The sequence below is a fragment of the Salmo salar genome, chromosome ssa20 (assembly GCF_905237065.1).
Source record: "Salmo salar chromosome ssa20, Ssal_v3.1, whole genome shotgun sequence".
Taxonomy (NCBI): Eukaryota; Metazoa; Chordata; class Actinopteri; order Salmoniformes; family Salmonidae; genus Salmo; species Salmo salar.
In genome coordinates this window covers 83,182,572-83,201,250 of record NC_059461.1, presented here as the reverse complement: position 1 = coordinate 83,201,250, position 18,679 = coordinate 83,182,572, and the positions used below count along the sequence as shown (strand labels likewise).

Here is an 18,679-nt window from a genome sequence, read left to right as displayed (position 1 = left end):
CTCTCTCTCTCTCTATCTGTAGGGCTATATGCGGCCTCTGAAGCAGCCAGACAGTGGATCACTAGTTGATCCCTCATTGGTGGATGAGATGTTCTATCAGATCCCAGAGATCCTGGAGCACCATGAGCACTTCCTGGAACAGGTCACCGGCTGCATCAGCCAATGGCACGACAAACAGACCGTGGGTCAGCTGCTTATCCAATCGGTAAGTACCTCCCTCCATCCAATCACTGTGAACCATGGAGAATGGAAAAACCACGGGTGAAAGTAAGTCGGTGTGGTCCGGTACCGGTAAAACATAACAATTAAAACAAAATGTCAAAAAAAACTATAATACACCATTATTTACTATGACTGTATGTCATCCGCATGAAAAATCAGCGAATTGATGTGGAATCGTGTGGTGAACGCTCCATGTTGATGTGGAATCGTGTGGTGAACGCTCCATGTTGATGTGGAATCGTGTGGTGAACGCTCCATGTTGATGTGGAATCGTGTGGTGAACGCTCCATGTTGATGTGGAATCGTGTGGTGAACGCTCCATGTTGATGTGGAATCGTGTGGTGAACGCTCCATGTTGATGTGGAATCGTGTGGTGAACGCTCCATGTTGCATTGTTGTTCCACGAGAACACTTACATTTTGCGAAGGTGGAGAGGAATGGCCAATTCCCAAGACGCACGCAGACAGCAGGGGACAGTATAGGCTTCCAGTGTAGGCCTGATGACAATCACAGAATGTCATTACATAAATGTTCTACCTTTTGGTCATGTAGTGTACAATGAGGGAAAAAAGTATTTGATCCCCTGCTGATTTTGTACATTTGCCTACTGACAAAGAAATGATCAGTCTATAATTTTAATGGTAGGTTTATTTGAACAGCGAGAGACAGAATAACAACAACAAAAATCCAGAAAAACGCATGTCAAAAATGTTATAAAATGATTTGCATTTTAATGAGGGAAATAAGTATTTCCCTCATTAAATAAGAAATAAGTACAGCTCTTAGACTAAAAGTTCATTATCATAATTTTCACAATTTCACAGTATTATTCCAACCTCATAGTGTGGAAATGTATGTAAAACACAACAAACCACATTTTTGACTGCACTGCGCCTTCAAAAGGAGAAAAAAGAATGACTCCCACATTAGAAGGGAAAGAGCGACAGAAGAGGATGGGGAGAGTGGCTGCTTGTGTAACTGGAGGGATGGGGAGAGTGGCTGCTTGTGTAACTGGAGGGTGGAGGGATGGGGAGAGTGGCTGCTTGTGTAACTGGAGGGTGGAGGGATGGGGAGAGTGGCTGCTTGTGTAACTGGAGGGTGGAGGATGGGGAGAGTGGCTGCTTGTGTAACTGGAGGGTGGAGGGATGGGGAGAGTGGCTGCTTGTGTAACTGGAGGGTGGAGGGATGGGGAGAGTGGCTGCTTGTGTAACTGGAGGGATGGGGAGAGTGGCTGCTTGTGTAACTGGAGGGTGGAGGGATGGGGAGAGTGGCTGCTTGTGTAACTGGAGGGTGGAGGGATGGGGAGAGGGGTTACAGGTGACAGCTTAGGTGTAGACCACAGGAGGCTGCTGAGGGGAGGACATCTCATAATAATGAATGGAATGGTATCAAACCTATGGAAACCATGTGTTTGATGTGTTCAATAACATTCAATTTATTCCATTCCAGACATTATTATGAGCCCTTCTTCCTCAAATAATAAGGTGCCACTGGCTGTGGTGTAAGGCACCTGATATCACTCCTGACAGATGGAGGAGAGAGGATGGAGGAGAATGGGCAGCTCTTTTCATGAGGGGTTGAAATGCCTATTTCTGTGTTACTGTTAAACCATGCCCCTTATTCTCTGTCTCTGTCTGTCTCTGTCTGTCTGTCTGTCTGTCTGTCTGTCTGTCTGTCTGTCTCTCTCTCTCTCTCTCTCTCTCTCTCTCTCTCTCTCTCTCTCTCTCTCTCTGTCTCTTTCAATTTCCTTGCCCCTCTAATTTGTTTCTCACCTCCTCCCTCATATCCATTGTATAGAGAAACGGCTGTTCAGAGGGAGTCACAGTGTGTGGGGAGCATGCCATAATGCGTGTTGTGCTCACTTCCTGTGGATGTGTGTGTTTGCTCTCCATCATCTCTCCCCACTGAGGCTCGCCTTTTCCCCACTATGGATCCCCTGTTTTTAAGCCTGAAGGGAGGCTTGCTATGTATCACCATATTGACCAATCCTAGCCAGAGCCAGGCTCACCAAACACTTGTTGCCGGGTAGGATTCACCCTTCTTCAGAGTCAGCTTAAAGCCTGTCACATTTTTCCAAGTCAACAGTTTGTGAATATATTATGACGTTTTGTTCGATTTGGGGTTTGGACGTTTTTTTTCTTTCTACGCCCCTTCGTTGGTGATTGGTCAACAGTACTACTGCTAGTAGGAACTATGGACAGGATTCTTCAATTAAATGTTTGTTGTCTTTCAACAAGAGACAACTAGTTTTCTTGCACATTTTTCATTTGAGAAATACTGCACAGAACATCTTAATTAGATTTAAAATGACAGATTTCATGATTTTATCTTACATAAATTCAGACTATTTTGTCTATGTTGTTGGTATGGCATCTCTAAAGGGACAAAGAGTAATATTGCCACTTTTTTCAACATTTTCAAGCTAAAGTATGCGAGGCACAGATGTTCACTTCACCTAGCCGAGTTCTGCTAGGAGCAAACCCAACCTAGTATGGGGGGGTTCTTCCCAGTATATCTTGCCTGTTAATATTCTCTCTCTCTCCTCCCATCTCTGTCTTTCTCTCTTGTACACAGTTCTCCAAAGAGATTCTTGCTAATATTTATTCAGCATACATCGATAACTTTCTGAACGCCAAAGATGCAGTGAGAATCGCAAAAGAGGCCAAGCCGGCATTCCTCAAGTTCCTGGAGGTGAGTGTGTATGTCCACTGTCTATCTGAGTGTGTGTCCACTGTCTATCTGAGTGTGTGTGTCCACTGTCTATCTGAGTGTGTGTGTCCACTGTCTATCTGAGTGTGTGTGTCCACTGTCTATCTGAGTGTGAGTGTCCACTGTCTATCTGAGTGTGAGTGTCCACTGTCTATCTGAGTGTGAGTGTCCACTGTCTATCTGAGTGTGAGTGTCCACTGTCTATCTGAGTGTGAGTGTCCACTGTCTATCTGAGTGTGAGTGTCCACTGTCTATCTGAGTGTGAGTGTCCACTGTCTATCTGAGTGTGAGTGTCCACTGTCTATCTGAGTGTGAGTGTCCACTGTCTATCTGAGTGTGAGAGTGTCCACTGTCTATCTGAGTGTGAGTGTGTCCACTGTCTATCTGAGTGTGAGTGTGTCCACTGTCTATCTGAGTGTGAGTGTGTCCACTGTCTATCTGAGTGTGTGTGTGTCCACTGTCTATCTGAGTGTGTGTGTGTCCACTGTCTATCTGAGTGTGTGTGTGTCCACTGTCTATCTGAGTGTGTGTGTGTCCACTGTCTATATGAGTGTGTGTGTGTCCACTGTCTATATGAGTGTGTGTGTGTCCACTGTCTATATGAGTGTGTGTGTGTCCATATATGACACTTGTAGGGGAGTGTGATGCACGGACTTGTCTTTAGCTTGTGTGTGTGTGTGTGTGTCTCTGTGTGTGTCTCTGTGTGTGTCTCTGTGTGTGTGTGTGTGTGTGTGTGTGTGTGTGTGTGTGTGTGTGTGTGTGTGTGTGTGTGTGTGTGTGTGTGTGTGTGTGTGTGTGTGTGTGTGTGTGTGTGTGTGTCTCTGTGTGTGTGTGTCTCTGTGTGTGTGTGTCTCTCTCTGTGTGTGTCTCTGTGTGTGTGTGTGTGTGTGTCTCTGTGTGTGTGTTTGTCTCTGTGTGTGTGCGTTTGTCTCTGTGACTGTGCGTTTGTCTCTGTGACTGTGCGTTTGTCTCTCTGTGACTGTGTGTTTGTCTCTCTGTGACTGTGTGTTTGTCTCTCTGTGACTGTGTGTGTGTGTGCGTGCGGGCGGGCGCAAATCCTGTCCCTCCTGCTCGTCCAATATCAGTTTTCTCAGGAGGTTTTCTTTAGAAAGAGACACTTGATCACTGATCCTCTGATGCTGGGTGAACGTTACACAACTTGAAATGATCCAAACAACGCTGAGCCTCTCACAACAAAAGACAACCGTCTTTCCTGTAGTGTTGTCTTGCCAACGTAGGGGTGTGACGCAGACGGTAGGTCACACTAGAACATTCTTCACGTGGTGGTGAGGATTCTCCGTACCACCACGCTGTCTCTTGAAAACCACTGATGTGATTATATTGTTAACGTAGATACAACGAGCTGTGGCTCAAAGCAGCTTCAAAAACGTTTTCAGTCAGACATTCACGCTTGTCATACAACGTTGAAATATCTAGCCAACATTTTGAATTGAATAACATTTCTTGTGAACTTCAGAGCTGTAAAGATTTGACACTTTTAAAGGCAACTACAAACACATACCAGTAGTAGTCATTAGTCCTGGTCTAGTCTATATATTCATACCAGTACTATCATTAGTCCTGGTCTAGTCTATATATTCATACCAGTACTATCATTAGTCCTGGTCTAGTCTATATATTCATACCAGTAGTAGTCATTAGTCCTGGTCTAGTCTATATATTCATACCAGTACTATCATTAGTCCTGGTCTAGTCTATATATTCATACCAGTACTATCATTAGTCCTGGTCTAGTCTATATATTCATACCAGTAGTAGTCATTAGTCCTGGTCTAGTCTATATATTCATACCAGAAGTAGTCATTAGTCCTGGTCTAGTCTATATATTCATACCAGTACTATCATTAGTCCTGGTCTAGTCTATATATTCATACCAGTAGTAGTCATTAGTCCTGGTCTAGTCTATATATTCATACCAGTACTATCATTAGTCCTGGTCTAGTCTATATATTCATACCAGCAGTAGTCATTAGTCCTGCTCTAGTCTATATATTCATACCAGTACTATCATTAGTCCTGCTCTAGTCTATATATTCATACCAGTACTATCATTAGTCCTGGTCTAGTCTATATATTCATACCAGTACTATCATTAGTCCTGGTCTAGTCTATATATTCATACCAGTACTATCATTAGTCCTGGTCTAGTCTATATATTCATACCAGAAGTAGTCATTAGTCCTGGTCTAGTCTATATATTCATACCAGTACTATCATTAGTCCTTGTCTAGTCTATATATTCATACCAGTACTATCATTAGTCCTGGTCTAGTCTATATATTCATACCAGCAGTAGTCATTAGTCCTGGTCTAGTCTATATATTCATACCAGTACTATCATTAGTCCTGGTCTAGTCTATATATTCATACCAGTACTATCATTAGTCGTGGTCTAGTCTATATATTCATACCAGTACTATCATTAGTCCTGGTCTAATCCATATATTCATACCAGTACTATCATTAGTCCTGGTCTAGTCTATATATTCATACCAGTACTATCATTAGTCCTGGTCTAGTCTATATATTCATACCAGTAGTAGTCATTAGTCCTGGTCTAGTCTATATATTCATACCAGAAGTAGTCATTAGTCCTGGTCTAGTCTATATATTCATACCAGTACTATCATTAGTCCTGCTGTAGTCTATATATTCATACCAGTACTATCATTAGACCTGGTCTAGTCCATATATTCATACCAGTACTATCATTAGTCCTGGTCTAGTCTATATATTCATACCAGTACTATCATTAGTCCTGCTGTAGTCTATATATTCATACCAGTACTATCATTAGTCCTGGTCTAGTCTATATATTCATACCAGTACTATCATTAGTCCTGGTCTAGTCTATATATTCATACCAGTACTATCATTAGTCCTGCTCTAGTCTATATATTCATACCAGAAGTAGTCATTAGTCCTGGTCTAGTCTATATATTCATACCAGTACTATCATTAGTCCTGGTCTAGTCTATATATTCATACCAGCAGTAGTCATTAGTCCTGGTCTAGTCTATATATTCATACCAATACTATCATTAGTCCTGCTCTAGTCTATATATTCATACCAGCAGTAGTCATTAGTCCTGGTCTAGTCTATATATTCATACCAATACTATCATTAGTCCTGCTCTAGTCTATATATTCATACCAGTATTAGTCATTAGTCCTGGTCTAGTCTATATATTCATACCAGTACTATCATTAGTCCTGCTCTAGTATATATATTCATACCAGTAGTAGTCATTAGTCCTGGTCTAGTCTATATATTCATACCAGTACTATCATTAGTCCTGCTCTAGTCTATATATTCATACCAGTAGTAGTCATTAGTCCTGCTCTAGTCTATATATTCATACCAGCAGTAGTCATTAGTCCTGGTCTAGTCTATATATTCATACCAATACTATCATTAGTCCTGGTCTAGTCTATATATTCATACCAGTACTATTATTAGTCCTGCTCTAGTCTATATATTCATACCAGTAGTAGTCATTAGTCCTGCTCTAGTCTATATATTCATACCAGCAGTAGTCATTAGTCCTGGTCTAGTCTATATATTCATACCAGTACTATCATTAGTCCTGCTCTAGTCTATATATTCATACCAGCAGTAGTCATTAGTCCTGGTCTAGTCTATATATTCATACCAATACTATCATTAGTCCTGCTCTAGTCTATATATTCATACCAGTAGTAGTCATTAGTCCTGCTCTAGTCTATATATTCATACCAGTACTATCATTAGTCCTGGTCTAGTCCATATATTCATACCAGTACTATCATTAGTCCTGGTCTAGTCTATATATTCATACCAGTACTATCATTAGTCCTGGTCTAGTCCATATATTCATACCAGTACTATCATTAGTCCTGGTCTAGTCTATATATTCATACCAGTACTATCATTAGTCCTGCTGTAGTCTATATATTCATACCAGTACTATCATTAGTCCTGGTCTAGTCTATATATTCATACCAGTAGTAGTCATTAGTCCTGCTCTAGTCTATATATTCATACCAGTACTATCATTAGTCCTGCTCTAGTCTATATATTCATACCAGTACTATCATTAGTCCTGGTCTAGTCTATATATTCATACCAGTATTAGTCATTAGTCCTGCTCTAGTCTATATATTCATACCAGTACTATCATTAGTCCTGGTCTAGTCTATATATTCATACCAGTACTATCATTAGTCCTGCTCTAGTCTATATATTCATACCAGTAGTAGTCATTAGTCCTGCTCTAGTCTATATATTCATACCAGTACTAGTCATTAGTCCTGCTCTAGTCTATATATTCATACCAGTACTAGTCATTAGTCCTGCTCTAGTCTATATATTCATACCAGTAGTAGTCATTAGTCCTGCTCTAGTCTATATATTCATACCAGTACTAGTCATTAGTCCTGCTCTAGTCTATATATTCATACCAGTACTATCATTAGTCCTGCTCTAGTCTATATATTCATACCAGTAGTAGTCATTAGTCCTGGTCTAGTCTATATATTCATACCAGTAGTAGTCATTAGTCCTGTTCTATATATTCATACTAGTAGTAGTCATTAGTCCTGCTCTAGTCTATATATTCATACCAGTACTATCATTAGTCCTGGTCTAGTCTATATAGTCATACCAGTACTATCATTAGTCCTGGTCTAGTCTATATATTCATACCAGTACTATCATTAGTCCTGTTCTAGTCTATATATTCATACCAATACTATCATTAGTCATGTTCTAGTCTATATATTCATACCAGTACTATCATTAGTCATGTTCTAGTCTATATATTCATACCAGTAGTAGTCATTAGTCCTGTTCTATATATTCATACTAGTAGTAGTCATAAGTCATGCTCTAGTCTATATATTCATACCAGTAGTAGTCATTAGTCCTATTCTAGTCCATATATTCATACCAGTACTATCATTAGTCCTGCTCTAGTCTATATATTCATACCAGTAGTAGTCATTAGTCCTGCTCTAGTCTATATATTCATACCAGTACTATCATTTGTCCCGGTCTAGTCTATATATTCATACCAGTACTATCATTAGTCCTGGTCTAGTCTATATATTCATACCAGTAGTAGTCATTAGTCCTGCTCTAGTCTATATATTCATACCAGTAGTAGTCATTAGTCCTGTTCTAGTCCATATATTCATACCAGTAGTAGTCATTAGTCCTGTTCTATATATTCATACTAGTAGTAGTCATTAGTCCTGGTCTAGTCTATATATTCATACCAGTACTATCATTAGTCCTGCTCTAGTCTATATATTCATACCAGTAGTAGTCATTAGTCCTGTTCTAGTCCATATATTCATACCAGTACTATCATTAGTCCTGGTCTAGTCCATATATTCATACCAGTAGTAGTCATTAGTCCTGGTCTAGTCTATATATTCATACCAGTAGTAGTCATTAGTCCTGGTCTAGTCTATATATTCATACCAGTACTATCATTAGTCCTGCTCTAATCTATATATTCATACCAGTACTATCATTAGTCCTGCTCTAGTCTATATATTCATACCAGTAGTAGTCATTAGTCCTGGTCTAGTCTATATATTCATACCAGTAGTAGTCATTAGTCCTGCTCTAGTCTATATATTCATACCAGTACTATCATTAGTCCTGCTCTAGTCTATATATTCATACCAGTAGTAGTCATTAGTCCTGGTCTAGTCTATATATTCTGGGTGATGTGAAAAAACGTCATCATTTCACTGGCCTCATCTCTGGCGAGCTCCAATTGGCTTTCGCTGATCACTGTTCTCAAAACTTGCCATTCACACTACAAGGGCAGTTCCTCACTAGTCATCACAGATGACTCGTTACAGACAGAGCTGAGACATGGAGCTCAAAACATGTGGACGTCTAGGTGTCTAGTTCAGTGTGTGTGTGTGCTGTGTGTATAATTTGTATGCGTGTATAGTGTGTGTGTAGTTTGTGTATAGTGTACGTGTGTGTGTTAAATTCTTTATTTAACTAGGCAAGTCATTTAAGAACAAATTCTTATTTACAATAACGGCCTACCCCGGCCAACGCTGGGCCAATTGTACCCTATGGGACTCCCAATCACGGCCGGTTGTGATACGGCCTGGAATCGAACCAGGGTCTGTAGTGACGCCTCTAGCACTGAGATGCAGTGCCTTAGACCACTGTGCCACTCTGGAGCCCCCCCTGTATAGTTTGGCCCCCCTGTATAGTTTGTGTGTCTGTGTGTGTGTGCATAGTGTGTGTGCATAGTGTGTGTGTCTGTTTCTCCAGTCACCTATCAGCTGTTGTTTTTCTCCCCTCTATAGTTGACCTTTGACCAGATTAGATGATGACTGTTTAAAAGTCACAGGTCTTCTTCAGTGACTCGGTCACAGGAGTGTGACTGATCAGAATGTGGAACCATACCGCCATCTAGTGTCTGTGGAGAAACCAGACAGATTATTCACACTGTATGGCTCATAAGTACGTCTGACTAGAACTCTGCCCCGTTCTCCCCTTCTTTCTCTTCTCTCTCTCCCTTTCTCTCTCTTCTCTCTCTCCCTTTCTCTCTCTTCTCTCTCCCTTGTTTCTCTTCTCGCTCCCTGTCTCTCTTCTCGCTCCCTGTCTCTCTTCTCGCTCCCTGTCTCTCTCTTCTTTCTCTCCCTTTCTCTCTCTTCTCTCTCTCCCTTTATCTCTCTTCTCTCTCTCCCTTTCTCTCTCTTCTCTCTCCCTTTCTCTCTCTTCTCTCTCTCCCTTTCTCTCTCTTCTCTCTCTCCCTTTCTCTCTCTTCTCTCTCTCCCTTTCTCTCTCTTCTCTCTCTTCTCTCTCTCCCTTTCTCTCTCTTCTCTCTCTCCCTTCTCTCTCTCCCTTTCTCTCTCTTCTCTCTCTCCCTTCTCTCTCTCCCTTTCTCTCTCTTCTCTCTCTCCCTTTCTCTCTCTTCTCTCTCTCCCTTTCTCTCTTCTCTCTCTCCCTTTCTCTCTCTTCTCTCTCTCTCTTCTCTCTCTCCCTTTCTCTCTTCTCTCTCTCCCTTTCTCTCTCTTCTCTCTCTCCCTTCTCTCTCTTCTCTCTCTCCCTTCTCTCTCTCCCTTTCTCTCTCTTCTCTCTCTCCCTTTCGCTCTCTTCTCTCTCCCTTTCTCTCTCTTCCTCCTCTCTCCCCCCCCACAGACCAGTATGCGTGAGAACAAGGAGAAGCAGGCCCTGGGTGATCTGATGATCAAGCCTGTCCAGAGGATCCCCCGTTATGAGCTGCTGGTCAAGGTGAGTCTCCTCCCCTCTAACTGGTCAAGGTGAGTCCCCTCCCCTCTGTCTAACTGGTCAAGGTGAGTCCCCTCCCCTCTGCCTAACTGGTCAAGGTGAGTCCCCTCCCCTCTGCCTAACTGGTCAAGGTGAGTCCCCTCCCCTCTGCCTAACTGGTCAAGGTGAGTCCCCTCCCCTCTGCCTAACTGGTCAAGGTGAGTCCCCTCCCCTCTGCCTAACTGGTCAAGGTGAGTCCCCTCCCCTCTGCCTAACTGGTCAAGGTGAGTCCCCTCCCCTCTGCCTAACTGGTCAAGGTGAGTCCCCTCCCCTCTGCCTAACTGGTCAAGGTGAGTCCCCTCCCCTCTGTCTAACTGGTCAAGGTGAGTCTCCTCCCCTCTGTCTAACTGGTCAAGGTGAGTCTCCTCCCCTCTGTCTAACTGGTCAAGGTGAGTCTCCTCCCCTCTGTCTAACTGGTCAAGGTGAGTCTCCTCCCCTCTGTCTAACTGGTCAAGGTGAGTCTCCTCCCCTCTGTCTAACTGGTCAAGGTGAGTCTCCTCCCCTCTGCCTAACTGGTCAAGGTGAGTCCCCTCCCCTCTGCCTAACTGGTCAAGGTGAGTCTCCTCCCCTCTGCCTAACTGGTCAAGGTGAGTCCCCTCCCCTCTGCCTAACTGGTCAAGGTGAGTCCCCTCCCCTCTGTCTAACTGGTCAAGGTGAGTCCCCTCCCCTCTGTCTAACTGGTCAAGGTGAGTCTCCTCCCCTCTGTCTAACTGGTCAAGGTGAGTCTCCTCCCCTCTGTCTAACTGGTCAAGGTGAGTCTCCTCCCCTCTGTCTAACTGGTCAAGGTGAGTCTCCTCCCCTCTGTCTAACTGGTCGAGGTGAGTCCCCTCCCCTCTGCCTAACTGGTCAAGATGAGTCCCCTCCCCTCTGTCTAACTGGGTTAAAGTTCGAGGTGAGTTCCCAGGCTTCTCCTGGCCTAGCTGTTTCCTCAATGTCAACCAGTTCAGTATTTACGGCCTGCGTATGAAAGATGAAGGTAAACATGTGTCTTTGGATTCATATTCTCCTGCAGATGAAGCTTCCTTTACTTGGTCGTAAAATGTGTGTCCCTGTTCTCTAGGATCTGTTGAAGCACACTCCTGAGGAACATCCAGACCACCCGTTGCTATTGGACGCCCAGAGAGACATCAAGCGATTGGCTGAGAAGATCAATAAGGGGCGTCGCTCTGCGGAGGAGGTGGAGAGAGAGACACGCGTCATGCAGGAGATAGAAGCCCACATCGAGGGCGTAGAACACGTCAGAGATGTACGACTCTCACATTTATATATATCATTTATATATATATATATACTCACATAGCAAAAGAAAGAAATCTCAAAGTTGATGGTACTGTAATAATGATTCTAATCTCTCTCTCTCTGTCAGATCCTAAACCCAATGAGGAAGTTCCTGAGACAGGAGATGGTGATGGAGGCGGTGAGACTGAGACTGAATGATTGACAGTGTGACATTATGATGGTCTTCCAGACTGACAGCAGAAACCATAGATACTCTGCTGAGAGACTGCCCTCTGTCAGATATCAATCTAGATAACAGATAAGAAGGATTGGATGTCTCTCTCTCTCTGTCTTTTTCTCACTCTTTCTTTCACGCTTTCTCTCACTCTTTCTCTCTCGCTGTCTGTCCATCTGTCCCTCTCTCTCTCCGTCTCTCTCTCTCTCTTTCTCCTCTCTCTATCTGTCTCTCTCCTCTCTCTTTCTCCTCTCTCTCTCCTCTCTCTTTCTTCTCTCTCTCCATCTCTCTCCTCTCTCCAGTCTCTCTCTCCACTCTCCTCTCCTCTGTCTCTCCTCTGTCTCTCTCTCCACTCTCCTCTCCTCTCTCTCTCCTCTGTCTCTCTCTCCTCTCTCTCTCTCTTCTCTCTCTCTCCCCTCTCTCTCTCTCCATCTCTCCTATCTCACTCTCTCCTCTCTCTCCTCACTCAACTCTCTCCTCTCGCTCCCCCCTCTCTCTCTCTCTCTCTCTCTTTCTCTCTCTGCAGAAGACCGTGGGGGGTAAGAAAGACCGCTCTCTCTTCCTCTTCAGTGATCTGCTCATCTGCACCACCCTAAAGAGGAAGTCTGGATCCCTGAGACGCAGCTCCATGAGCCTGTGAGCTTCTCACACACACACACACACACACACACACACACACACACAACCTGCAATGTAGCTGCTTGAGCTTCTGAGTCACAATATAGAATGACAACAGACAGATCAGTCCATCTTGTATTTTTCCACTCCACTCACTAACAATCCTCCTGGGAATCCCTGTTTGATGAGTAGAGACTGTATGGGTTAATGTTAGGTCCCTAACCTAACCCCTACGTTTACCACATTGGGGTATAAAAGAACTAGAGACCTTTAGTTTTCAACCTAATCTACGTTCCTATACGCCAATATGTGGACTGTCTGTATCCGGGGAGCATTCTGTTCACAGCCCAGCTTCACATGCGTACCAGACTGAATGTGCACAGGAGGCAGCTCATCACGTCATCCAGAAACATGGCAGACATTGGATGAATATAAAGTGTTAATATCTTTGTGATTAACAAAAATCGGCCTCTGCGACAGTTATTTGAGTAATTCAGTGGATGTTTTGTGCACAAAAATGATGACTAAAGGAATTTTCAAATGGGGACTTCTCTATGGGGCCGTCTATGGAAACTGACTTTCTGGGCTGGACTTCAGTTAAACTGCAGTACTGAAGCAAGACTGTAGTAGTCAAAACCGGAACCCTGGTCCCTTGGTTCACCCATAGAGATAGATAGCCCTGGCCCCTTGGTTCACCCATAGAGATAGATAGCCCTGGCCCCTTGGTTCACCTATAGAGATAGATAGCCCTGGTCCCTTGGTTCACCTATAGAGATAGATAGCCCTGGCCCCTTGGTTCACCCATAGAGATAGATAGCCCTGGTCCCTTGGTTCACCCATAGAGATAGATAGCCCTGGCCCCTTGGTTCACCCATAGAGATAGATAGCCCTGGCCCCTTGGTTCACCTATAGAGATAGATAGCCCTGGTCCCTTGGTTCACCCATAGAGATAGATAGCCCTGGCCCCTTGGTTCACCCATGGAGATAGATAGCCCTGGCCCCTTGGTTCACCCATAGAGATAGATAGCCCTGGCCCCTTGGTTCACCCATAGAGATAGATAGCCCTGGCCCCTTGGTTCACCTATAGAGATAGATAGCCCTGGCCCCTTGGTTCACCCATGGAGATAGATAGCCCTGGCCCCTTGGTTCACCCATAGAGATAGATAGCCCTGGCCCCTTGGTTCACCCATAGAGATAGATAGCCCTGGCCCCTTGGTTCACCCATAGAGATAGATAGCCCTGGCCCCTTGGTTCACCCATAGAGATAGATAGCCCTGGCCCCTTGGTTCACCCATAGAGATAGATAGCCCTGGCCCCTTGGTTCACCCATAGAGATAGATAGCCCTGGCCCCTTGGTTCACCCATGGAGATAGATAGCCCTGGCCCCTTGGTTCACCCATAGAGATAGATAGCCCTGGCCCCTTGGTTCACCCATAGAGATAGATAGCCCTGGCCCCTTGGTTCACCCATAGAGATAGATAGCCCTGGCCCCTTGGTTCACCCATGGAGATAGATAGCCCTGGCCCCTTGGTTCACCCATAGAGATAGATAGCCCTGGCCCCTTGGTTCACCCATGGAGATAGATAGCCCTGGCCCCTTGGTTCACCTATAGAGATAGATAGCCCTGGCCCCTTGGTTCACCCATAGAGATAGATAGCCCTGGCCCCTTGGTTCACCCATAGAGATAGATAGCCCTGGCCCCTTCGTTCACCCATAGAGATAGATAGCCCTGGCCCCTTCGTTCACCCATAGAGATAAATAGCCCTGGCCCCTTGGTTCACCCATAGAGATAGATAGCCCTGGCCCCTTGGTTCACCCATAGAGATAGATAGCCCTGGCCCCTTGGTTCAGCCATGGAGATAGATAGCCCTGGCCCCTTGGTTCACCCATAGAGATAGATAGCCCTGGCCCCTTGGTTCACCCATGGAGATAGATAGCCCTGGCCCCTTCGTTCACCCATGGAGATAGATAGCCCTGGCCCCTTCGTTCACCCATGGAGATAGATAGCCCTGGCCCCTTGGTTCACCCATGGAGATAGATAGCCCTGGCCCCTTGGTTCACCCATAGAGATAGATAGCCCTGGCCCCTTCGTTCACCCATAGAGATAGATAGCCCTGGCCCCTTGGTTCACCCATGGAGATAGATAGGGCGCTGCCCATACTAAGACGTCTTTTTGGCTACTAGAGGCCTCTATCATTCTCTATGGGTTCATCCCATACTCTGCCGTGTTAAATAAAAGGAGACTGTCTTGCTGCCCCCTGGTGTTGCCTGAAACACATTACGTTTTCTGCATCGTACACAGAAATAACTGTTTTTCTCCCTGTCCTCTCGTCTTTCTATCTCCCTCTCTTTCCAGGTACTCTGCCGCCAGTGTGATCGACACTTCCAGTAAATATAAGTTCCTGTGGAAGCTTCCCCTAGAGGATGTGGAGATGGTGAAAAGTAAGTCTCCCGAGGGCTCATGGGATGTGTCGTTTATATGTATCTGAGATTATACTGTAGTTCTTCCTGTATCCCAGTGTTCATGGGATGTGTAGTTTATAGTCTGAAATTACCTTCATGTATTTACATTTTTTAGTTTATTTTGTAAATATTTTCTTAACTCTATTTTCTTAAAACTGCATTGTTGGTTAAGGGCTTGTAAGTAAGCATTTCACGGTAAGGTCTACACCTGTTGTTTTCGGCGCATGTGACAAATACAATTTTATTTTATTTTGATATGTATCTGAGATTATACTGTAGTTCTTCCTGTATCACAGTGCTCATGGGATCTGTAGTTTCCTGTGAGTATCAGAGGTCAGATGTCATCATCTCTTTTCCTGTATGTAAGGCCCCTCCCAGGCAACCAACAAAGAGACCATCCAGAAGATGATTGGTCGACTGGACGAGGACCTGAGTACACTGGGACACATCAGCAAACTATCAGAGACTCTCAGCTTCTCTCACCAGGTAACACACACACACACACACACACACACACACACCTCACATCTAGCAAATCTCATACACACATACACAATTACATTTAGTTTCTCTCTCTGAGAAACCTCCTTTAACAAACCTAATTTCTCTCTCTCCTCAGTCTCTGGATGATGTGATAAAGGATCTGATGGCGTCAGTCCACAGGGAGCTTGCAGAGAAACAGTCTCTAGCCTTCAGTATGACCTTCCTGCCCACCAAGCTGGAGCTGACCACCGCCTCGGCAGAAACCAGCTTCGTCTTCGAGTTCAGCTCCCCAGACATACGCAGCAACTTCCAACAGGCCTTCGAAGATGCCAAGAAGCAACTGGGTATGAGAAAACACCTTTGTTATTTAACATTATATTACAGGTATAGTTCACTCGTCTTTCTCTTGAGATTAAACTCTAAGTTAATAACCTCCATTTCGCACTTCCTTTGTCCTGTGTGTGTGTGTGTGTGTGTGTTAGCAATGAATAAGGACCAGTGGGACCCAGAGTTCCTGAAGGCTATCCCCATTATGAAGACTCGTAGTGGGATGCAGGTGAGAGACCAGCCTGTCCTGGTAGTGTGACATGGTTACCTGGCCATTCTGACTGTCTATGGTAAAGCTCAGGGTTTTGTGATGGAGAACACGCCTACTTAAGTATTCATAGTCCTTTTCCTCCTATCCTGCCTCTCCGTCCCCAGTTCTCCTGTGCCTCCCCCAGCCACAGTTGTCCAGAGAGCAGCAGTGAGGTGTGGGTGTGTAACAGTGATGGTTATGTGGGCCAGGTGTGCCTGCTGAACATCAGAGACCAGCCCACTGTAGAGGCCTGTATCGCTGTCTGCTCTGCTAGGATCATCTGCATCGCCGCAGTCCCTGGACTCAAGGGGAGGTTGGTACACAGAGCAGAGAGTACAAACACACACGTATCAGTCCCTGGACTCAAGGGGAGGTTGGTACACAGAGCAGAGTGTACAAACACACACGTATCAGTCCCTGGACTCAAGGGGAGGTTGGTACACAGAGCAGAGTGTACAAACACACACGTATCAGTCCCTGGACTCAAGGGGAGGTTGGTACACAGAGCAGAGAGTACAAACACACACGTATCAGTCCCTGGACTCAAGGGGAGGTTGGTACACAGAGCAGAGAGTACAAACACACACGTATCAGTCCCTGGACTCAAGGGGAGGTTGGTACACAGAGCAGAGTGTACAAACACACACGTATCAGTCCCTGGACTCAAGGGGAGGTTGGTACACAGAGCAGAGTGTACAAACACACACGTATCAGTCCCTGGACTCAAGGGGAGGTTGGTACACAGAGCAGAGAGTACAAACACACACGTATCAGTCTTTACTGTTGATGTCCTGCAATGCTTGTAATGCTAACGTTACTGACTTCTAACCAATCCGCATCCTGCAACCTGTGTCTCCTAGGGAACGTGGAGTGGACCCCTTCCCAGCCCCTCCCCGTGTAGCTGTTGACCCCACCCCATCCCAGCAGCAGCTACACATCTCCATTTCTCATTCGTCGCTGCAGCTGACCGAGCCCCCTTCAGGGGCGGGGCCAGAGTTAGTTCCGTTTGACAGTGATGACACGGACGATGAAGATTCTCCTAGCCCCTCCTCCACTCTGCAGAGCCAAGCCAGTCACTCTACTGTGTCATCCAGCTATGGCAGTGAGTACACACACACACACACACACACACACACACACACACACACACACCCACCCAAGCCATCCATTCATCCAGCCCTGGTAACGACTATGCACACAAACACCCTGACTGTCCTTTGTCCCTGTGTCCTAGATGAGGAGGGGTCTGGTTCTAAGGACATGGCTACAGAGACCACCAGTAGTGAGGAGGAGCAGGACTACCCAGAGGCCAGTCCTTATGGAGCTCCAGGCAGGCTAGGGGTGGGTGGAAGAGGTCGACCCAACAGCGAGAGCCCCATGGACGGGAGAGCGATGCGCCGCTCCTCCCGGGGATCCTTCACTAGAGCCAGTCTGGAGGATCTGCTCAGCATTGACCCGGAGGCTTACCAGAGCTCTGTGTGGCTGGGTACAGAGGACGGATGGTAAACACACACACACACACATACACACACACACATATACACACACATATACACACACACACACACACAGACACATACACACACATACATACACAGACACACGTTGAAATCCTAACTCAGTGTTTTGAAATCTCTCTGTCAGTATCCATGTGTACCAGTCATCAGACAACATCCGCAACCGTAAGAACAGCATGAAGATGCAGCATTCTGCCCCCATCCTGTGTATTCTGTGAGTCTGGCTGGTTTCATGTTAACCCACATCAGAGAAGTCTACCACTTTATCTTGACTTTATTTGGTGATTTACTTCTTCAGTGTCTGACAATCTCCTCCCTCTCTTCTCTCAGCTACCTGGACAACAAGGTGTTTGTGTCCCTGGCCAACGGAGATGTGATCGTCTACCAGAGGGAGGTGGGGAGTTTCTGGGACGCCCAGTCATCTCAGACGTTGAGTCTGGGCACGCCCAGTAGTCCTGTCACTAAGATGGTCCCGGTCGGAGGGAAGCTGTGGTGTGGTTCACAGAACCGCATTCTCATCATCAACGCATCCACATTGGTGCAAGAGGTATGATCACTTTACAGTCCAGTCCAGTCACAAGATGGGTGGACGGATGGAACAATGGGTGACTGGATGGATGGACTGATTTTTTTATTTTTTAATGAAACCTTTATTTAACTAGACAAGTCAGTTAAGAACAAATTCTTATTTACCATGACAGCCTAGGAACATTGGGTTAACTGCCTTGTTCAGGGGCAGAACGACAGATCTTTACCTTGTCAGCTCGGGGATTCAATTTAGCAACCTACCTGCCTCTAACCACTAGGCTACCTGCCTCTAACCACTAGGCTACCTGCCTCTAACCACTAGGCTACCTGCCTCTAACCACTAGGCTACCTGCCTCTAACCACTAGGCTACCTGCCTTTAACCACTAGGCTACCTGCTGGTTACTAGTCCAACGCTCTAACCACTAGGCTACCTGCCTCTAACCACTAGGCTACCTGCTGGTTACTAGTCCAATGCTCTAACCACTAGGCTACCTGCCGCCCCTGATGGGTGGTTGTAACCTCTCTCTCTCTCTCTTCCTGCAGCACTGGTTCCAGGTGGGCACAGACAGCAGTAGGTGTGTTACCTGCATGGTGAGCTACGGCCAGGGGGTGTGGCTGGCGCTCCAGGGTAGTGCCCAGATCAGACTTTACCACGCCCAGACCTGGGAAAGCCTGACGGAGGTGGACGTGGCGCCCGCCGTGCACAAGATGCTTGCAGGTAACACAGAGCACACACCATAAGTGTCCAAAACATCGTAGACCTTTACTGCCTTAACGACGGCAGTTAAAATACACACACACA

The 18,679-nt window shown here is 45.5% G+C and overlaps 1 protein-coding gene across 2 annotated transcripts in view; it reads left to right on the top strand.

The window, feature by feature from the left end:
• Nucleotides 1-18,679, top strand: part of LOC106581424 (rho guanine nucleotide exchange factor 17) — a 95,607-nt gene that overhangs the window by 72,401 nt on the left and 4,527 nt on the right. For both annotated transcript variants that reach the window (XR_001323095.2, XM_014163480.2), the window contains exons 3-18: nucleotides 23-205; nucleotides 2,797-2,913; nucleotides 10,109-10,201; nucleotides 11,298-11,483; nucleotides 11,604-11,654; nucleotides 12,217-12,326; nucleotides 14,665-14,750; nucleotides 15,139-15,257; nucleotides 15,391-15,598; nucleotides 15,737-15,810; nucleotides 15,957-16,144; nucleotides 16,692-16,933; nucleotides 17,066-17,333; nucleotides 17,476-17,562; nucleotides 17,679-17,895; nucleotides 18,421-18,595. Coding sequence is in view for 1 of the 2 variants with exons in the window: in XM_014163480.2 (XP_014018955.2) it covers nucleotides 23-205; nucleotides 2,797-2,913; nucleotides 10,109-10,201; nucleotides 11,298-11,483; nucleotides 11,604-11,654; nucleotides 12,217-12,326; nucleotides 14,665-14,750; nucleotides 15,139-15,257; nucleotides 15,391-15,598; nucleotides 15,737-15,810; nucleotides 15,957-16,144; nucleotides 16,692-16,933; nucleotides 17,066-17,333; nucleotides 17,476-17,562; nucleotides 17,679-17,895; nucleotides 18,421-18,595 (2,404 nt within the window). In the remaining variant the exon portion in view is untranslated. The remainder of the gene's footprint in view (nucleotides 1-22; nucleotides 206-2,796; nucleotides 2,914-10,108; nucleotides 10,202-11,297; nucleotides 11,484-11,603; nucleotides 11,655-12,216; nucleotides 12,327-14,664; nucleotides 14,751-15,138; nucleotides 15,258-15,390; nucleotides 15,599-15,736; nucleotides 15,811-15,956; nucleotides 16,145-16,691; nucleotides 16,934-17,065; nucleotides 17,334-17,475; nucleotides 17,563-17,678; nucleotides 17,896-18,420; nucleotides 18,596-18,679) is intronic.